Raw genomic sequence first — 15,000 nt, forward strand, 5'->3', positions numbered from 1 at the left:
CACCCTCTGTTCCGTTAGCTCAGAAAGGTTACGGAAACAGCTAGCAGTGATGGTAGAATTTACAGCGTTTGTGTGTGTGTGTTCTGTTAGCTTAGCTTTAATGCCAAAAAAGCAGGCTGTGCTAAAATTAACAGCGCGTGTGTGTGTGTGTACCTTGGCTGTGCCCATGATCTTGGGGAAGGTGTAGGAGGAGCAGCCCTCAGCACTCTGACCCAGCTGGCTGAACGGTGTGTGGAAGGTGGCCTGCCAGGGACACAACAGCACTTCAGTGTGTGTCTAAAGGTCCTTACACAATGGGGCAAAAAGCGAAGCGACGTGAATAAGCGACGTGAAAAGGCGAATGTTTCGCCAGCAATTTTTTTTTTCTATAGACACCCAAGCAAGGGCGACGCGAATAAGCGAATTTTAGACGCTTATTCGCGACTCAAGTTCGGGGCTCTTTCTGTCGCGCCGAAGGAGAAACAACGGAGTGGACGACATCCTCAACTGATGACGTCCTGGTGATGGTTGAATCAAAAAAGAAAAAGAAGAGAAGTCTTTGGGTTCACCTAATATTGTTCTTGAGAGAGGTGTTGCAGCCGTTAAATGAATGACTTTCTAACGCCGACTACCTTAGTTTATAGTGGTAGTGTAGTCTTCTGCTTATTGTATTGCTAGAATTATTATACTATATTATTATTATTATTATTATTATTTATTTTTTCGTGTCTTGAGAGGGCGAGTCGTGTGCGTCAGGTGGACCTACAGATCAGGTGGATACGTGGCGGCGCAGGTGGAAGATGATGAAGAAGCGGCGGTTATTTAAGTTCCCGTCGCCAAAATATTTTTTCATTTTGCTTTGGATGGTTTTATCATTTAGAAAGCTTTTCAGGAACAGATTTAAACCGAGAGAAGAAAATATATGAATTTTTTTTGGTGACCGAGAAGTTTTGGTTTTACATGCGTAGAACGAAACACTGCTTTATACACCACAGCTTAAAAAAAAAAAAAAAAAAAACGACACAAGAAGAAATGGGTGAGTTCAAGTTGACCCTGTGAAATTTGGCCAGTACTTCAGAATGTCTGTCGTCAACTGGCTCCGCGTTCGCAGAGGGAGAGAACATCGTCGACGTGTTGATGTGACGTCATCGACCATCCAACATCACTTTTGATTGGTCAGAAGTCCATCGACTTCAATAGGTTTTAAAATAGCGCAAATTATTTGCTTGGCGAATTCACTCCCGGTGTGTAAGGACCTTAAGGTGTGTCTGAGTGTGTATTATGTGTGTGTGTGCGTGTGTGTGTACCCTCTCAGTGGCGTAGACCAGGTCAAAGAGTCCCAGCACGGTGACGGAGATCCCCACCGCCGGCCCGTTCACCACGGCCACCAGCGGCTTGGGGAAGTCGATGTAGGCTTTCACGTACTTCCTGTTCCAGCCGAGGGGGGGGGGTGGAACCAACGAAGAAGAAGAAACAAAAAGAAAAAACAGCAGCAGCAGCAGGTGAGTCAGGAAGCTGTTCACACGGCTAGATTTGGTTAGCTCAGACCTCCTTGAAGGTAAAATAAAAACAAAACAAAAGACAGGCACAGAATGCCCAGCCTTCCCAAAGTCGAGCTCTGATTGGACCAATCAGATGGTGGGTGTGTCACTGGTCACCTGAGCAGGTCTCCTCCCGCTTTGGCCATCTCCTCCACGCCCCCTTCAGGAATCTTGGTGAAGTTGGTCAAATCGTTTCCACTGCAGTAAAAATCACCAGCACCTGGAGAGAGGCACAGTGTGTGTGTGTGTGTATAAGTCAAATTCAGACAGACTCCCACCTTCTGTTAGCTTAGCATTAGTTTAGCTTAGTTTATTCGGTCATAATTGTACGTATACAAATGAACAGATAAAAGGATACAACAACAAAACTATATTGACTAAAAAGCCGTACGCTGAAGCTGAAGCTGATACTACCTACCCTTTGTACATTTATGTAAGCGGCTCATTCTTTTAATCGTGCATACATGATCAAAACTAAGGGGAGGCTAAGGAAATAGCTTACTAAGAGAGAGATGAGGGAAGCAGCTAGCAAGCTACGCTAAAACTCATGGTGCGTGTGTGTGTTGGGGCTGCAACGATTCATTGACGTCAACAAAAAACGATCGTGAAAATGGTCGACAACGAATTCCATCGTCGACCGTTGTCGCCAGACGTGTTTTTTTTTCTCCAGTGGAGTGAGCCATCTCACTTCATTGCGATCTCTCTACCGAGTAGTCGCACGTGTGCAATAGCGTCTCTACCGAGCGGTAGGGTACATGCCAAAGTCTCAGACATAGACGTATTGGCTCGGGGTTTTCCCCCCGTATTTTTTTTTAACCTTCTTGAACGTAACTTTATTATCGACGCAAACGCACGTTCGTTTCCATAGAGTGTGCGCTCTGAGCCATAATCTACGTCGGTGCGGGCGATGCCACTGCGCGACCCGTTCACAACAACTGCACACTGGCTGTGTTGAGTAGCAGGCTATGAATCAGGATGGCTAGTTCTTTTCAGCTTGATTTATTTAACTCCTTTGTAAAAAGCCATCCGTCCTGCACTTTGTCGATTGTTGTGTAAAAATATTTTCAATTAAAAGATTTCAATACAATGTAAAAATTATTTCTAACGCTCATTGGTAACAAAGCAGTTCAAACTATGTGAAACTTTTTTATAAAGGATAAGGGACAACTATTCTTAACTTAACTTACGGATTGAGCACTGTACCTGTCAATTTGTCATTTTTTATGAACCAGCCTATCAGCAGCAAAGATCAATAAAATATGTATTTTTTTATTTATTTAAGTACCCATCTTTCTTGTGTTTATCATTTACCACATAATTAAAGCAGCCTCATGCTAAATTTAAGAAAATAATTAATAATTATCCAATTAGTCGACTAATCATTTCAATAGTCGGTGACTAGTCGACTATTGAAATAGTCATTAGTTGCAGCCCTAGTGTGTGTGTGTGTGTGTGTGTGTGTGTGTGTGCGTGTGTGTGAACACCTCATACCCAACCCAGATGGACATATTTGACGACCTCCCATACTTGCCACCCGTCACTGGCCTGGACCCCCCGCCCCCCGCCATCCCCTTGGTTTGCTGAGATACGGAAAGCCATCGCCAGCTTGAAGACTTGCAGACTACATCGTCTGACCACTTCCATCTGGTCATCTGAAGTCGTCCCGTAAGATCGGAAGGTTGCTAAAATCATTGCAATCTTCAGCGCAAAGGCAACAGAGCAGACTGCGGGCAACAGTAGAGGCATCTTCCCCCACGTCAGTGGCCGGGAAGGTGCTGGCACGGATCATGCCTTTCCGTCTGGCATTCCCGTGTTCCCGAAAACATCCTGCCGGAGTCTCAATGTGGCTTTAGGCGTGAGTGTAGTACTGCGGACATGATCTTTGTTGCTAGACAGGTTGAGGAGAAATGCACAGGACACCGCAGAGACCTGTACCTGGCATGCATCGACCCGTCCAAAGTCTTCGACACGGTCAACAGTGAACTGCTGTGGGAAGTGTTCAGGAAGTTGGGTGTTCCACCAAGGTTCAATAATATCTTCCAGCACCCTCCATGACGGGATGAAAGCCTGCATGAGCATTGGGGGTCCAACAGGTCCCATTCTTCAGTGTGGATGTGACGGTCAAGCAAGGGTGCGTTCTCACCCTTACCATCTTCAACATTTTCCTTTCCACCGTCACCCTCCTCTCTTACAAACACCTCCACCCCTCTGACGGGGTGCAGATAAAATACAGAGTGGATGGCACCTCGTCAATATCCAGCACCTCCAGGCCTTCACCAAAACCACCACCCAGCACATCCTGGAGCTACAGTAATGCAGACGACTGTGCTCTCAACGCCCACTTGCCTGAATCGCTACAGCGGTAAATGTAGTCACTTCTATATACAGCGCAGGTCTGCAAGTCGATATCAAGAAAACACAGACTGTTATTCAAGAATCGACTCCTCAATACAGTGTGCCCAACTTCACCATTGACGGTCACTCCCTTGTCACAGTTCCACACTTGAACTATCTCGGCAGCATCCCGTCTCCCTCCTGCAACATTGACGATGATATACAGGTCCACATCAGCTTGGCCTCTGCTGCCTTTGGTCGGCTCAGCTCCAAAGTCTTTCGGAACAGGACCCTCACCACCTCTACCAAAGTAGCTGTGTAGAGGGCGATCTGCCTCTCCACACTGCTGTATGGATCGGACATCTGGACCCCCTACCAGAGGCACCTACATACTCTCGAGGCCTTTCACATTTCCGTTGTCTGCGTAGTAACCCAAGTGTGTCCTGGGAAGACAGGGTGCCCTACATCGACATCTATGACCGGTCCCACACACCTAGCATCTCCGTTCTCCTTGGGCAAAAACACCTATGCTGGCTCGGGCATGTGATCCGTATGCCTCCCCACCGCCTCCCGCGGCAAATCCTCCATGGTCAACTTCCAGTCGGTCAGAGATCTGCTGGGAGTCAAAAGAAGCGCCACAAGGACCACCTGAAAACCCTCCTGAGGAAATGCAATTTTAATCCAACAGCACTCCAGTCCCTGACTGCTGAGCGGCACATGGGAGCTCCACCTGTAGTCAGGGAATGAGCTATTTCCAGCTGCACAGCCACATGGCTATGCACCGCCGTCACACACCCCAGTAGACATCCATACTTTTACTTTTTGGAGCAACGTCGTCATCGATAATGATGGACTGCCATGAGTAAGCAAGTGTGTGTGTGCGTGTGTATACCGGTGAAGACGGTGATGGCCGTGTGTGTGTGTGCGTGTGTATACCGATGAAGACGGTGATGACCGTGTGTGTGTGTGTATACCGTTGAAGACGGTGATGGCCGTGTGTGTGTGTGCGTCTGTATACCGGTGAAGACGGTGATGACCGTGTGTGTGTGTGTATACCGGTGAAGACGGTGATGACCGTGTGTGTGTGCGCGTGTGTATACCGGTGAAGATGGTGATGGCCGTGTGTGTGTGTGTGCGTGCGTGTGTATACCGGTGAAGACGGTGATGACCGTGTGTGTGTGTGTGTGTGTGTGTATACCAGTGAAGACGGTGATGACTGAGTCGTCCTTGGCTGCCTCCTCCAGCGCTGCGATGATCTCGTTGTACATCTAACAACACCAGTTGAAAACAACAATGTCAAGTTCAACTACGCGCACGCACGCACGCACGCACGCACACAGAGTAAGTTTTAGCATAGCTGGCTAGCTAACATGACACACACACACACACACACACACACACACACACACACACACACACACACACACACACACACACACACACACACACACACACACACACACACACACACACACACACACACTTTCTTTTATCACTCTCCACATCATATTCGAAAAAAAAAGTCCCATGTCGGACTTTGCCGCTCTGTGAGACGTTCGTTTAACCTACCGCTGTGAAAGAGGGGTGACACCGCAGAACACGAGGTGCATTTAGGTGCTGCTAAAACTAAAACTAAAATTTTCCTCCCTGTGTGACCCGTGTGGCTCAACTCCCAAGATTTACCTCTGAGAATAAAATCTGTCAGCCATCATAGACATTCAGAGACACTTCTGCTTATCATTATGGTCAGACAGGACAAGGGGGAGGGAAAAGAAAAAATAAAAATAAAATTTTCCTAGACAAATATTCATTTGACAGAGACAAAAACGAAGGGAAAATATGACTTCAATTTAAGTTAGTTTTAGTTTGTTTTCTAAACACACAAAACAGTTCAAGTTAGTTATCATTTTTGTCTTGTAATTTTAGTTTTTGTCTCTTTCAGCTAACAAAATTGTTTTTTCAATTTTTAGCTTTCGTTATTTTGTTCGTTCTTGCTAACGATTATAACCTTGTTCATATCATTTTTACGCTTCTGGGACGCTTCTGAGGTGCGGCCGCTCTGCGACTCATATGAACCTGCACAAGGTTGTTTTAATGGCCGTGTTTTGCTCTGCAGATGCTCTGCTTATGCTGCTGGAGTGAATGGGGGGGTAATACCCTCACCTGGTTGGTGATGGCATTCTTCTTAGTTAGGAGAAGCTGCTAAGCTAACAGAACACACTCACCCACACTGACCTGGGTGGTTATGGCGTTCTTCTTAGCGATCATGGTAAGCTAATGGAAGGTGCTACACTCACTCACCCAATTACTCACTCACACTGACCTGGGTGGTGATTGCGTTCTTCTTTTCTGGTCGGTTCAGTCTGATGGTGGTGATGTTGTCCTCCACCAACACCTCAAGCGTTTGGAATGCCGCCATCCCACTTCCTGCCGCCACTGCCCCGCCCTCCGCCTCCGCCAGGGAGCCAATCAGGTCGCAGTACTGATGCCTGGCATCCTCCTGAAAAAAAAATTAGCATTAGCATTTTGGACAGTAGAGAAGTGGCTGCGTGCAGCCGTGGTTACCTGGGAGATGACGCCCAGCGACTTCCAGGCCTCCCACTTGGCCTTGTTCACAAAGTCCAGCATTCCTGGTTTGGGGGTGTTGCAGGGACCCTGAGTGGCCTGCAGGGGGAGCCACAGGACAAGAGATGTGAGGGAGGAAGTTGTTTACAGACCCAAAAGAACTGTGGAATGACAGTAGGGCCAAATTGATTGTACTATTATCATATATGATATAATAATTATTATATATTAATATTTATATTATTACTATGTTATAAAATATTCGTTTTATTTTGAAGTTGTTGTCGTCATTGTTGCTATAAAGTAAATATAATAATTAAATTATTTTTAACAAAGGAAATAACTGTGAAAAAATAAAGAAGAATAAATCCCTGGACATAGCGGTTTCATTGACAACCCATTTCAACTGGCAAAAGCAAATACGAAAGGAAAAAGCAGCAACAAAATAGGAAACAAAATCTACCTTAATATTTCTGTATTTTTTTTCATTCATTCTTTTATTTGTTTTATTCGTCTTTATATTGACACTCTTATTTCCTTCATTTTTCCAACAGATTTTATATTTAATTTGGGCCCTCCTGAGATTCCATACTGTTGTGAGTTTTGATATATTGGCCATTCGAGGTTGCTGTAATTCAAGTTTGGTTGTAGTGACAACAAGCCACCAGCAGAGGTTGTATGCATAGAGATGAAAACGTTCATGAGACATTGCGTACTGAGTGCACGTGAAATTAAAAAGCACTATTCAATTAAGTGCGTCTTGCCTCCATAACATGACACATACCGAACCAAACGTCTCAGCCACCAAGGGGAGCTGCTCACCTGCTTGAAGAGGGCGTAGATCTTCAGCTTGACGTCATTGCCAGGGTCCTTCTTCAGGGTGGACAGTCGACCTTTGGCCTCCTCAAACTGCTCCACGGTCACACCTGGACACACACACACACACACACACACACACACACACACACACACACACACACACACAAAGATGACACAGCTCTTTCTCTCTGTGTGCGCACGCACACACGCACACACACACACACACACACACACACACACACACACACACACACACACACACACACACACACACACACATACACACACACACCTCTTGGGCGGCACTAGCAGCTGTTAGCCACAATGGCTGACTGCTGACTTTTTCATGTATATACTTTTCCTTCTTTTGCACCTCATTGTTGCTATAAATTATATATTGCTTCCCCAGTGTAGGATTAACACTTGTAATTACATTCATTAAATTTGTAAATCATACAACTGTCCATATGATTTGAATATCTTGTTTGTTCGTTTTTCCCTTTTTTGCCCTATAAATATTTTCTTTATTTAATTTTATTTCTTTGTAATAAATAGATGTTTTCTTATCTTTGCACTATATTGTTGCTGTACCTAATTGTGCATATTTCCCCAATGTGGGATTATTGATGGGAATTCTATTCTATTCCTCTTCTAATCTACTGTTTCGTTCCAGCTGCAAACTGGACTCACCCATCCTGGAGCTGGACGTGGTGTGGAAGGTCACACTGGGAACACTGGTCACACTGGAGATTCTCATTGGGCTGACGGGCAGAAGGTTGGGAGTGAACTTCCTCTCTGACCTCGTCTGAACAAACTCCCCGTATCTTATGACCCACCCAAAAAAAAAAAGTCAACACTCACAACAAATACGAGGAGATGATTTAGAACAACGGTCACACAACTGGTTTCTGTCTCCCTGTGGGCAAGGTTTCCTTCATATGACTCTGGCTCCGCCCTCAGGAACCCTCATTCTGGAGGTGCGAGTGCGAATTTATTTCACCCCGAGACCACTGAGATAGGCTCCACCCCCTTACTGTGGAGAGACTTCGCCCCCACCAGTGACCCTGAATGCAGGGCAAGCGCTGAGTAAATACAAGATTTATTTCAGGTCACATCGTTTTCTGAAATAAAGAATTATTGTGGGGATGAGAGTGGTGACTGAGGGGTTAAGGGAACAAATGGTTGGTGCCCCCACCCCAATAATTGTGTTTGAATTTCAATCATCACCAAACCTGACCTGTTTAATCGTCGTTGTTCATCTGACGACAAAGAATAAAAACCGACCAATTACCGCCAGCAGCAGGTGAGGACGCGGATCGGTCCAACCTCTAACCGGCTTCACCGCCATGAACTGGGGCAAAGGTCAATAGTAGTTCTAGCCGTTAGCATTCAGCAAAACACAACCATTACATGACTTCTAGGGCGGCAGGCTGCTAAGCTAATGGCTGTCAAGTAAGTTGTTTTCTCTGTCATTGATCGGCTAATAAGTTAGCCACTGCTAACTAGAGCTGCTAAACTACCAGTCAACTGCAGCCTCCTCTGCAGCCACGGTAGACGTCACGGCGGCTATCAGACACGCAGTCACAGTTTCCGTTTCTCACCGTCGGAGGTAAAGTGAACGCAGCGGAGCGGAACATCTGAGGGCGACGGCGGCCATCGGAACCTTGAAACCGGAACCCGGCGGACGAAAGTCCAAAGTCTGAGAAGACGAGAGAGAGAGAGGGGGAGAGGAGACGGGGCAGCTAGCTCCAAGCTAACGACCAAAACAATGTCAAACTGCTGGCGGTAGAGAGCGTCTTAACCGATATACGATCTCTGAAGCAATGACAACGACGACGGCGGCTTCGAGGGGCCAATAATCGTAGCCTGTGGTGTCGGTGTCAAAGTTCGGGAAGACGGGAGTGGAGACGGACAGAAACAGTTTGCGAATCTGTTTATACTATACTGTCAGCTCACATCATTACATTATTCGTCAAAGCTTTCTCTCAGATTCATTGCACGTGTAATGATAGTTGAAACGTTTATGATATTCCATTTTAGTCGAAGAAGAAGGACGAGGAGGAGGGGCAATTTGTAGAGTTACAGCAACAATACGATAGAAAATAATTTATTGATTAAAAAGATAAAATATAAATAAAATATATACAGGCTAAACATTTTTTTTTAGCCTAATAGGAAAAAAACGGCGATTCAAAAACAAAATAAATGAATAAAATAAATAAATTAACATTTCATCCTGGAATACAAAGTGTGACATTTAAAATGAAGGCATGAATATTTCTTTATTGTTGGCTCCATTTCCAGTCAAACAGCCTCATTCAGGGAGGTCACACCCCCAACTCACTTCTTGAACTTTCTCTGAAATGTGCACTCATCAAAAACAACAAAACATGAAGAAAAAAAAAAAACATCTGCCATAAAACTCCATAAAAATCTAATTGACTGATTGAACATCTTACAGGAGTAGTTTCCCCCCCCTTTTTTTTCTTTTTTTTTCAGCAGGAAGTGTTGATGCCTTATGGAGAGCCAAGATTAAAAGATATAAAGAGGAACAAATGAATAAATAAATTAATAGAAATATAAAGGTACATTTTGTCTTTGTCTTTTCCCTTTTGTCATTGTAATATGTATATATATATATATACATATACATACACAGTATATATATGAACTATGCGCTGCGACACATCTTCAGTGATGTTCCTGAGGTCATTGGGTGTTTCAGGTCTCGCAACATCACATCATAACACCCTCACTGAGGCAGCCCCACCTGGGCTGATCACACCTTTGCTTGTGTTTCAGCCAGCAGCATTAGCCCACGGCTCATTCCTCCTGATCCAAAGCCATCTGGAGGCACTCTCTGCGGCAGCCTCAATGGTGGACTTGGTGGCTTTCCTTTTATAGCTCCAGTGATGCTAAGTAGGGTGGAGACCAGGGGTCACCAACTTTTTTGAGACTGAGGGCTACTTCATGGGCACTGAGTAGTTCGGAGGGCTACACTGGACCTATTTGCTACAACCTTCCTAAATAACAAAACTGAACGGATGATAATAATAATAGCAGTAGTGATTGGTCACATATCAATATTAATTATTTTTCCACAATTATAATCAATGATTTACACAAAAATAATGGTAAGACAAACATGTTTAAACATAAAACATGTATTTATGTTTATTTGCTCCTACATTTGAAAGTCAGGGGGAACACCTGCTGTATTTGCAGTGCAAACAATCACTTCTAACATTTTCAAGCCAAGAAAAACATCAATCTATTTGTCAGAACAAGTTATTAAGTTCTTTCTGAACATTTAAGATTTTGTGCAACATTTTAGTTTAATATCGTTTCAGTTATTTTATCAATTAAAATATTGTCTCTGTGGTTTGTCTACACATTTACTATGTAGGTGGGAGGCCTGGCACTGCATTCTGCTCACACTCGTACTCCAAGTTGGACTTTGGAAATCGCAGCGATGACATCGGGACCATGTTTCTCATCTTTGAAGATTGTGTTAGCGACGAGTGTCACAGCTTCCTTAAAAACCTCCCCATCCGAAAAAGCTTTCTTGTTCTTTATCAAAAAATGTGCCACTCTAAACAAAGCTTCGGTTGCGTTCTGAGATTTTTTTTTTTCCCACTGGCATCGTGAAAAAAGTCAGTTGTTTGTCTAAAGCTGCCTTTAACCCACTGACATTTTCTGTCTGGTGGGTAAGTACACATCGAAGATTTCATGACATGTTCTCAAGTGTCTCTCGACATTGTGCCGCTTTGATACTGCAACAGTCGTCCCGCAAATAAGACACAAACATTTTTCTTTGAAAGACGTAAAAAAGAACTCTTCCTCCCACTCACTATGAAAACAGTATGTCCTTTTTCGCTTTTCTGCCATGACGTTTAGGGCTAAAGCAAAAACTCCTCATCACCGCTTAACTGCACCGAGTCTGGCAAAAGACACAGTGCAGTTATAATATACATATGATAACTGCATATATATATATATGTATAAATATATATATATATATATATATATATATATGTATATATATACACACATGTATATATAATTCTGGGCATCGATTCATTTTTTTTTAATTGCGATTAATCGCACTCCAATCCGGGAATTAATCACGATTAAAATGGCTCATTTGAAGTCTGCCAAAGGCATTCAAAATATGTGTGTGCAACATAAATAATGACCAGAAGTAAGTCCTTGAGGACGGGTTTCTGTTTATTATTCAAAATAAACATGCATGGTCGGCAAGTTGGCTTAGGCGACATGTAACCATCAGGCAATTTGAAACACAGGTCTGTCTTATGTGGACAAACTTCTTTCATCGGGCGACACGGTGGCGCAGTGGTTAGCGCTGCCGTCTCACAGCAAGAAGGTTGTGGGTTCGATTCCGGGCCTGGGACCTTTCTGTGTGGAGTTTGCATATTCTCCCTGTGTCTGCGTGGGTTCTCTCTGGGTTCTCCGGCTTCCTCCCACAGTCCAAAAACATGCATGTGAGGTCAATTGAACATTCTAAATTGTCCGTAGGTGTGTATGTGTGTGTGAATGGTTGTCTGTTTCTATGTGGCCCTGCGATGAACTGGTGACTTATCCAGGGTGTCACCCTGCCTTCGCCCTAAGACAGCTGGGATAGGCTCCAGCAGACCCCCGTGACCCTGAGCTTGGGAGTAAGCGGGTATGGAAGATGATGATGATGACTTATTTCATCAACTACCTGGAATGACCAACAGAGGGTGCAACAACACCATCTCAGCTGCTCCGAAACGTGAGTCAATGTGGACTCTGTTTGAGTTAGCCCCCGGCTACCGCCAAGTTGGGGTGCGTTCCATCAAGTTCAAGCTACAAAATGAAAGGTAACGTAAATGCGACGCACCAAAGACGAGATCTGCGCAACGAGTGGTTCTTCCGTCGAAACGCCACACTATGTAGACCCAGCCCCCAGAGCCAACTTTGAGAATAGATTAACGGCGAGAATTGTTTTTTTTTTTTTTTTTTTATAGCGCGCGAGGTGAGGGGTGGATGGGATGGGGTCTCTCCTCTCCCCCGCACTAGTTTAACCCGCTGAGACTACCTGGGCAATCACAGTTCATTACACAGTCCAGCCCCCCGCCTCTCCTGCGCCCTAATATGATGTTGAGCAGCCAGATACCGCTGAGGGCGGTAAATTCGGGGGGGTTAACTGGCAACGTGTGACCCACATCAGGACTGCACTTCCCGTTGCAGGCAGTAAGGAGAGTGGGAGTGGGAATGGGAGTCGGGTGGGGGGAGTGCACCTTTACGCAGATTTTGCGCGCAGGAAAAAAAAAAAGGGGGGGGGAGTGAAAGCGCAGGAGGGAAAGGAGCGCGCGATGGTGTGACGGAATGCAGCGTGATCAACAATGAACGTCAAAGCAGAAACATGAGAATGGGTGGATGGGGGGTGGGGGAGGGACGGCAGATTTGTGTTGTAGGGACACCTATGGGCAGCGGAAACCACGTCACTTCTCCTCACATAGCAACAGAAGCGCTGACCTACATGCCTCCACCACCGCCCGCCCGCCCGCGTTGTACAGTGGAAAACTACATCAATCGATGCCACATATGGACCTGATGTTCCGATCCGGTCCAATTCATTATGCATGGCGAGAATCATTAGTATAGCACAGAGTTGGGGGAGGAAAAACAACTGACTGCTGGTTACAAAAAGATAAAGGAAACAAACAGCGCAGGACAAAGTGCTTCCCTCCCTTCGATAGAAGAACTTTTTTGTTGGGATGCATGTAACAATGCCACACGGTTTGTTGGTCGAATCCGACCGAAGGCGGAGAGACACATCTGAACTTTCCACACGCACGACGTCGATCGGCTCCGAACATGGAGAGTGGACATAATGGTGGACGGTGTTACCTGCTTCTGACACTGGAGAAGGTCGTCGGCTGCTGCCCCTTTTCCACCTCTTCTACTCCTTCTCGTCCGTTTCTGCCGGATGCTGTCGCCAGTGGCGGCGGAGGCACCAGCACTAGCAAGGCAGTAGCTTGCGCAGTCATCTCCATAGCGGGCAGCGTCACAACCCGACCAACAGCACAAACTACTACCTCAGCCAGAGCCTGGGCTCGAACAGGCCGGGGGTAGAGTGGGGGGGGGGGAACAACACACAACATAGGTAGAATTAAAGCGCATCAAACGACATGAACCTTCCCCCGCGGAGCCGCACAGTTCTCTCCTCCCTGGTCGCCTCTGCGCGCTATTATGAGGGAAACCCCGCCCAGCGGAGCTGCTCCTTCCTACTCTTCTTCCTTCTCCTCCTCCCAGGAGCCTCCAGTGGGCAGTGGCACCGCTACGTCCCGGTATATTATGATCGTGCGGACGGGACGGACGATGGATCACGAGGATTCTTCGCGATTGCGGGGGGGGAGGGGGGCTGTAATTCATGTTAATTCGTTATCAAAGCAAAACCCTGAAAATAAGACTTCTGAATCCTATCAAATCAAGCCAAGTTTATTTTAAGTGCAATATCATAATTATCTCCTTTTTGTGTTCTTAAAGACAGTACAGAATTTACTTCTTTCCAAAAATTTGACAACACTTTTCCTATTTCCCCCCGGGGTGAGGTGAAGTTCTTGCTTTCTGATTGTTAGCTTAGCAATGAATTTTCTTCAGGGTCTCAACGAAGGCGGACACTCTCCTCCTCTCCTCTCCTCTCCCTCACCTTCCCTGCTTCGCTTCTCTCGTCTTGTCGTGACTTTCAGAGCCTCTCACTGCTCTGCTCTCCAAACTAAACCATGGAATTGATCCACTGGTCTCTCAACGCAATTGACAAGACCTTCTCTACGAGACACGCCGGTTCGGGGGAACCTGTTGAGGATATCGAAGATGTCTACCTATTCGGATAAATGATAACAGGCTTTCCGCTGATTGGTTTTTACATTTTCCTGGTTTATCAACAAATTCTGAAGATGAGGGCAGTGGTCCATGGCCCCCAAAGGCTGCCCCTTATGATTTTTGAGGTGGGTAAAGCCATTGGCACACAGACTGTGGCGATTCTGCCTCGGCCTTGGGCAAGGCCGCTGCTGGAACAACTCCTCCAGGAGATAGCAGTAGTTCAATGCTCTGAACTTCCTCCCCCCCCCTTCGCTCATGGACACCTGCGGGTGGTTCACTTTGTCTGGAGCACAATCAGGGACGTCTCCACAGCAGTCGGAGAGACAAAGCGACTCTCTGGGGCCTACACACACACACACACATTCATGGACACTTGCACACACGCACATACGCACTCACCCCCCACCCCCATCCAACACCTTCATCCCACAGTGCAGTAGGCGGGCCTGCGTGGCGGCACCTCAACGGCTGCGGCTGGCTGGCTGCCTACACTGGAGCAACTCACCTCCCCTTTTCCCCTCCTGCTTTGCAAGATATCGAGTCTCTATGTTTGCAACATTTTATATATGCCCATGTTGCTGAGTTTTTTTTTTTCCAGTCCCACACTATATTCCCTCCCAGGAACATAGATTGAGAGTGTCTTTTTTTCTCCCCCTCTCCCCTTCTGTTCTCCCCTTTCTGTCCCCCACTGTCAATTCTCAATCCTGCAGTCCTGTCTTTACCATGTTGTATTGTATTTGTGGTGTATATGTTTGGACGGGGATTGCAGAATTTCATTGTACATGTTTATAGGTGTTGCAATGACAATAAAGTCCACCTGTACCTGTATTTTGAAGCCAAGACTTGACATAGACATCTGGGGTGAACATTCTGAGTGAAGGGCCAACACACA

At 45.8% G+C, this 15,000-nt stretch overlaps 1 protein-coding gene across 3 annotated transcripts in view; it reads right to left on the reverse strand.

The window, feature by feature from the left end:
* eci2 (enoyl-CoA delta isomerase 2) overlaps nt 1–9,066 on the reverse strand; it is a 9,768-nt gene extending 702 nt beyond the window's left edge. Inside the window, exons 1-9 of one of the 3 annotated variants that reach the window (XM_076037968.1) lie at nt 8,840–9,066; nt 7,929–7,999; nt 7,242–7,345; nt 6,420–6,518; nt 6,178–6,354; nt 5,053–5,122; nt 1,638–1,740; nt 1,287–1,407; nt 154–243 (exon numbers count right to left, since the gene is read on the reverse strand). In XM_076037968.1, coding sequence (XP_075894083.1) covers nt 154–243; nt 1,287–1,407; nt 1,638–1,740; nt 5,053–5,122; nt 6,178–6,354; nt 6,420–6,518; nt 7,242–7,345; nt 7,929–7,999; nt 8,840–8,895 — 891 coding nt within the window. In that variant the 5' untranslated portion in view covers nt 8,896–9,066. Of the gene's footprint in view, nt 1–153; nt 244–1,286; nt 1,408–1,637; nt 1,741–5,052; nt 5,123–6,177; nt 6,355–6,419; nt 6,519–7,241; nt 7,346–7,928; nt 8,063–8,099; nt 8,223–8,839 lie in introns of those variants that run through there. The other 2 variants (XM_076037967.1, XM_076037969.1) reach the window with 2 other exon arrangements.
* Nucleotides 9,067–15,000: the final 5,934 nt, after the last annotated feature.

The sequence above is a fragment of the Nelusetta ayraudi genome, unplaced genomic scaffold (assembly GCF_046127955.1).
Source record: "Nelusetta ayraudi isolate G7.1 ecotype Tasmania unplaced genomic scaffold, CSIRO-AGI_Nayr_v1 ptg000053l, whole genome shotgun sequence".
Taxonomy (NCBI): domain Eukaryota; kingdom Metazoa; phylum Chordata; class Actinopteri; order Tetraodontiformes; family Monacanthidae; genus Nelusetta; species Nelusetta ayraudi.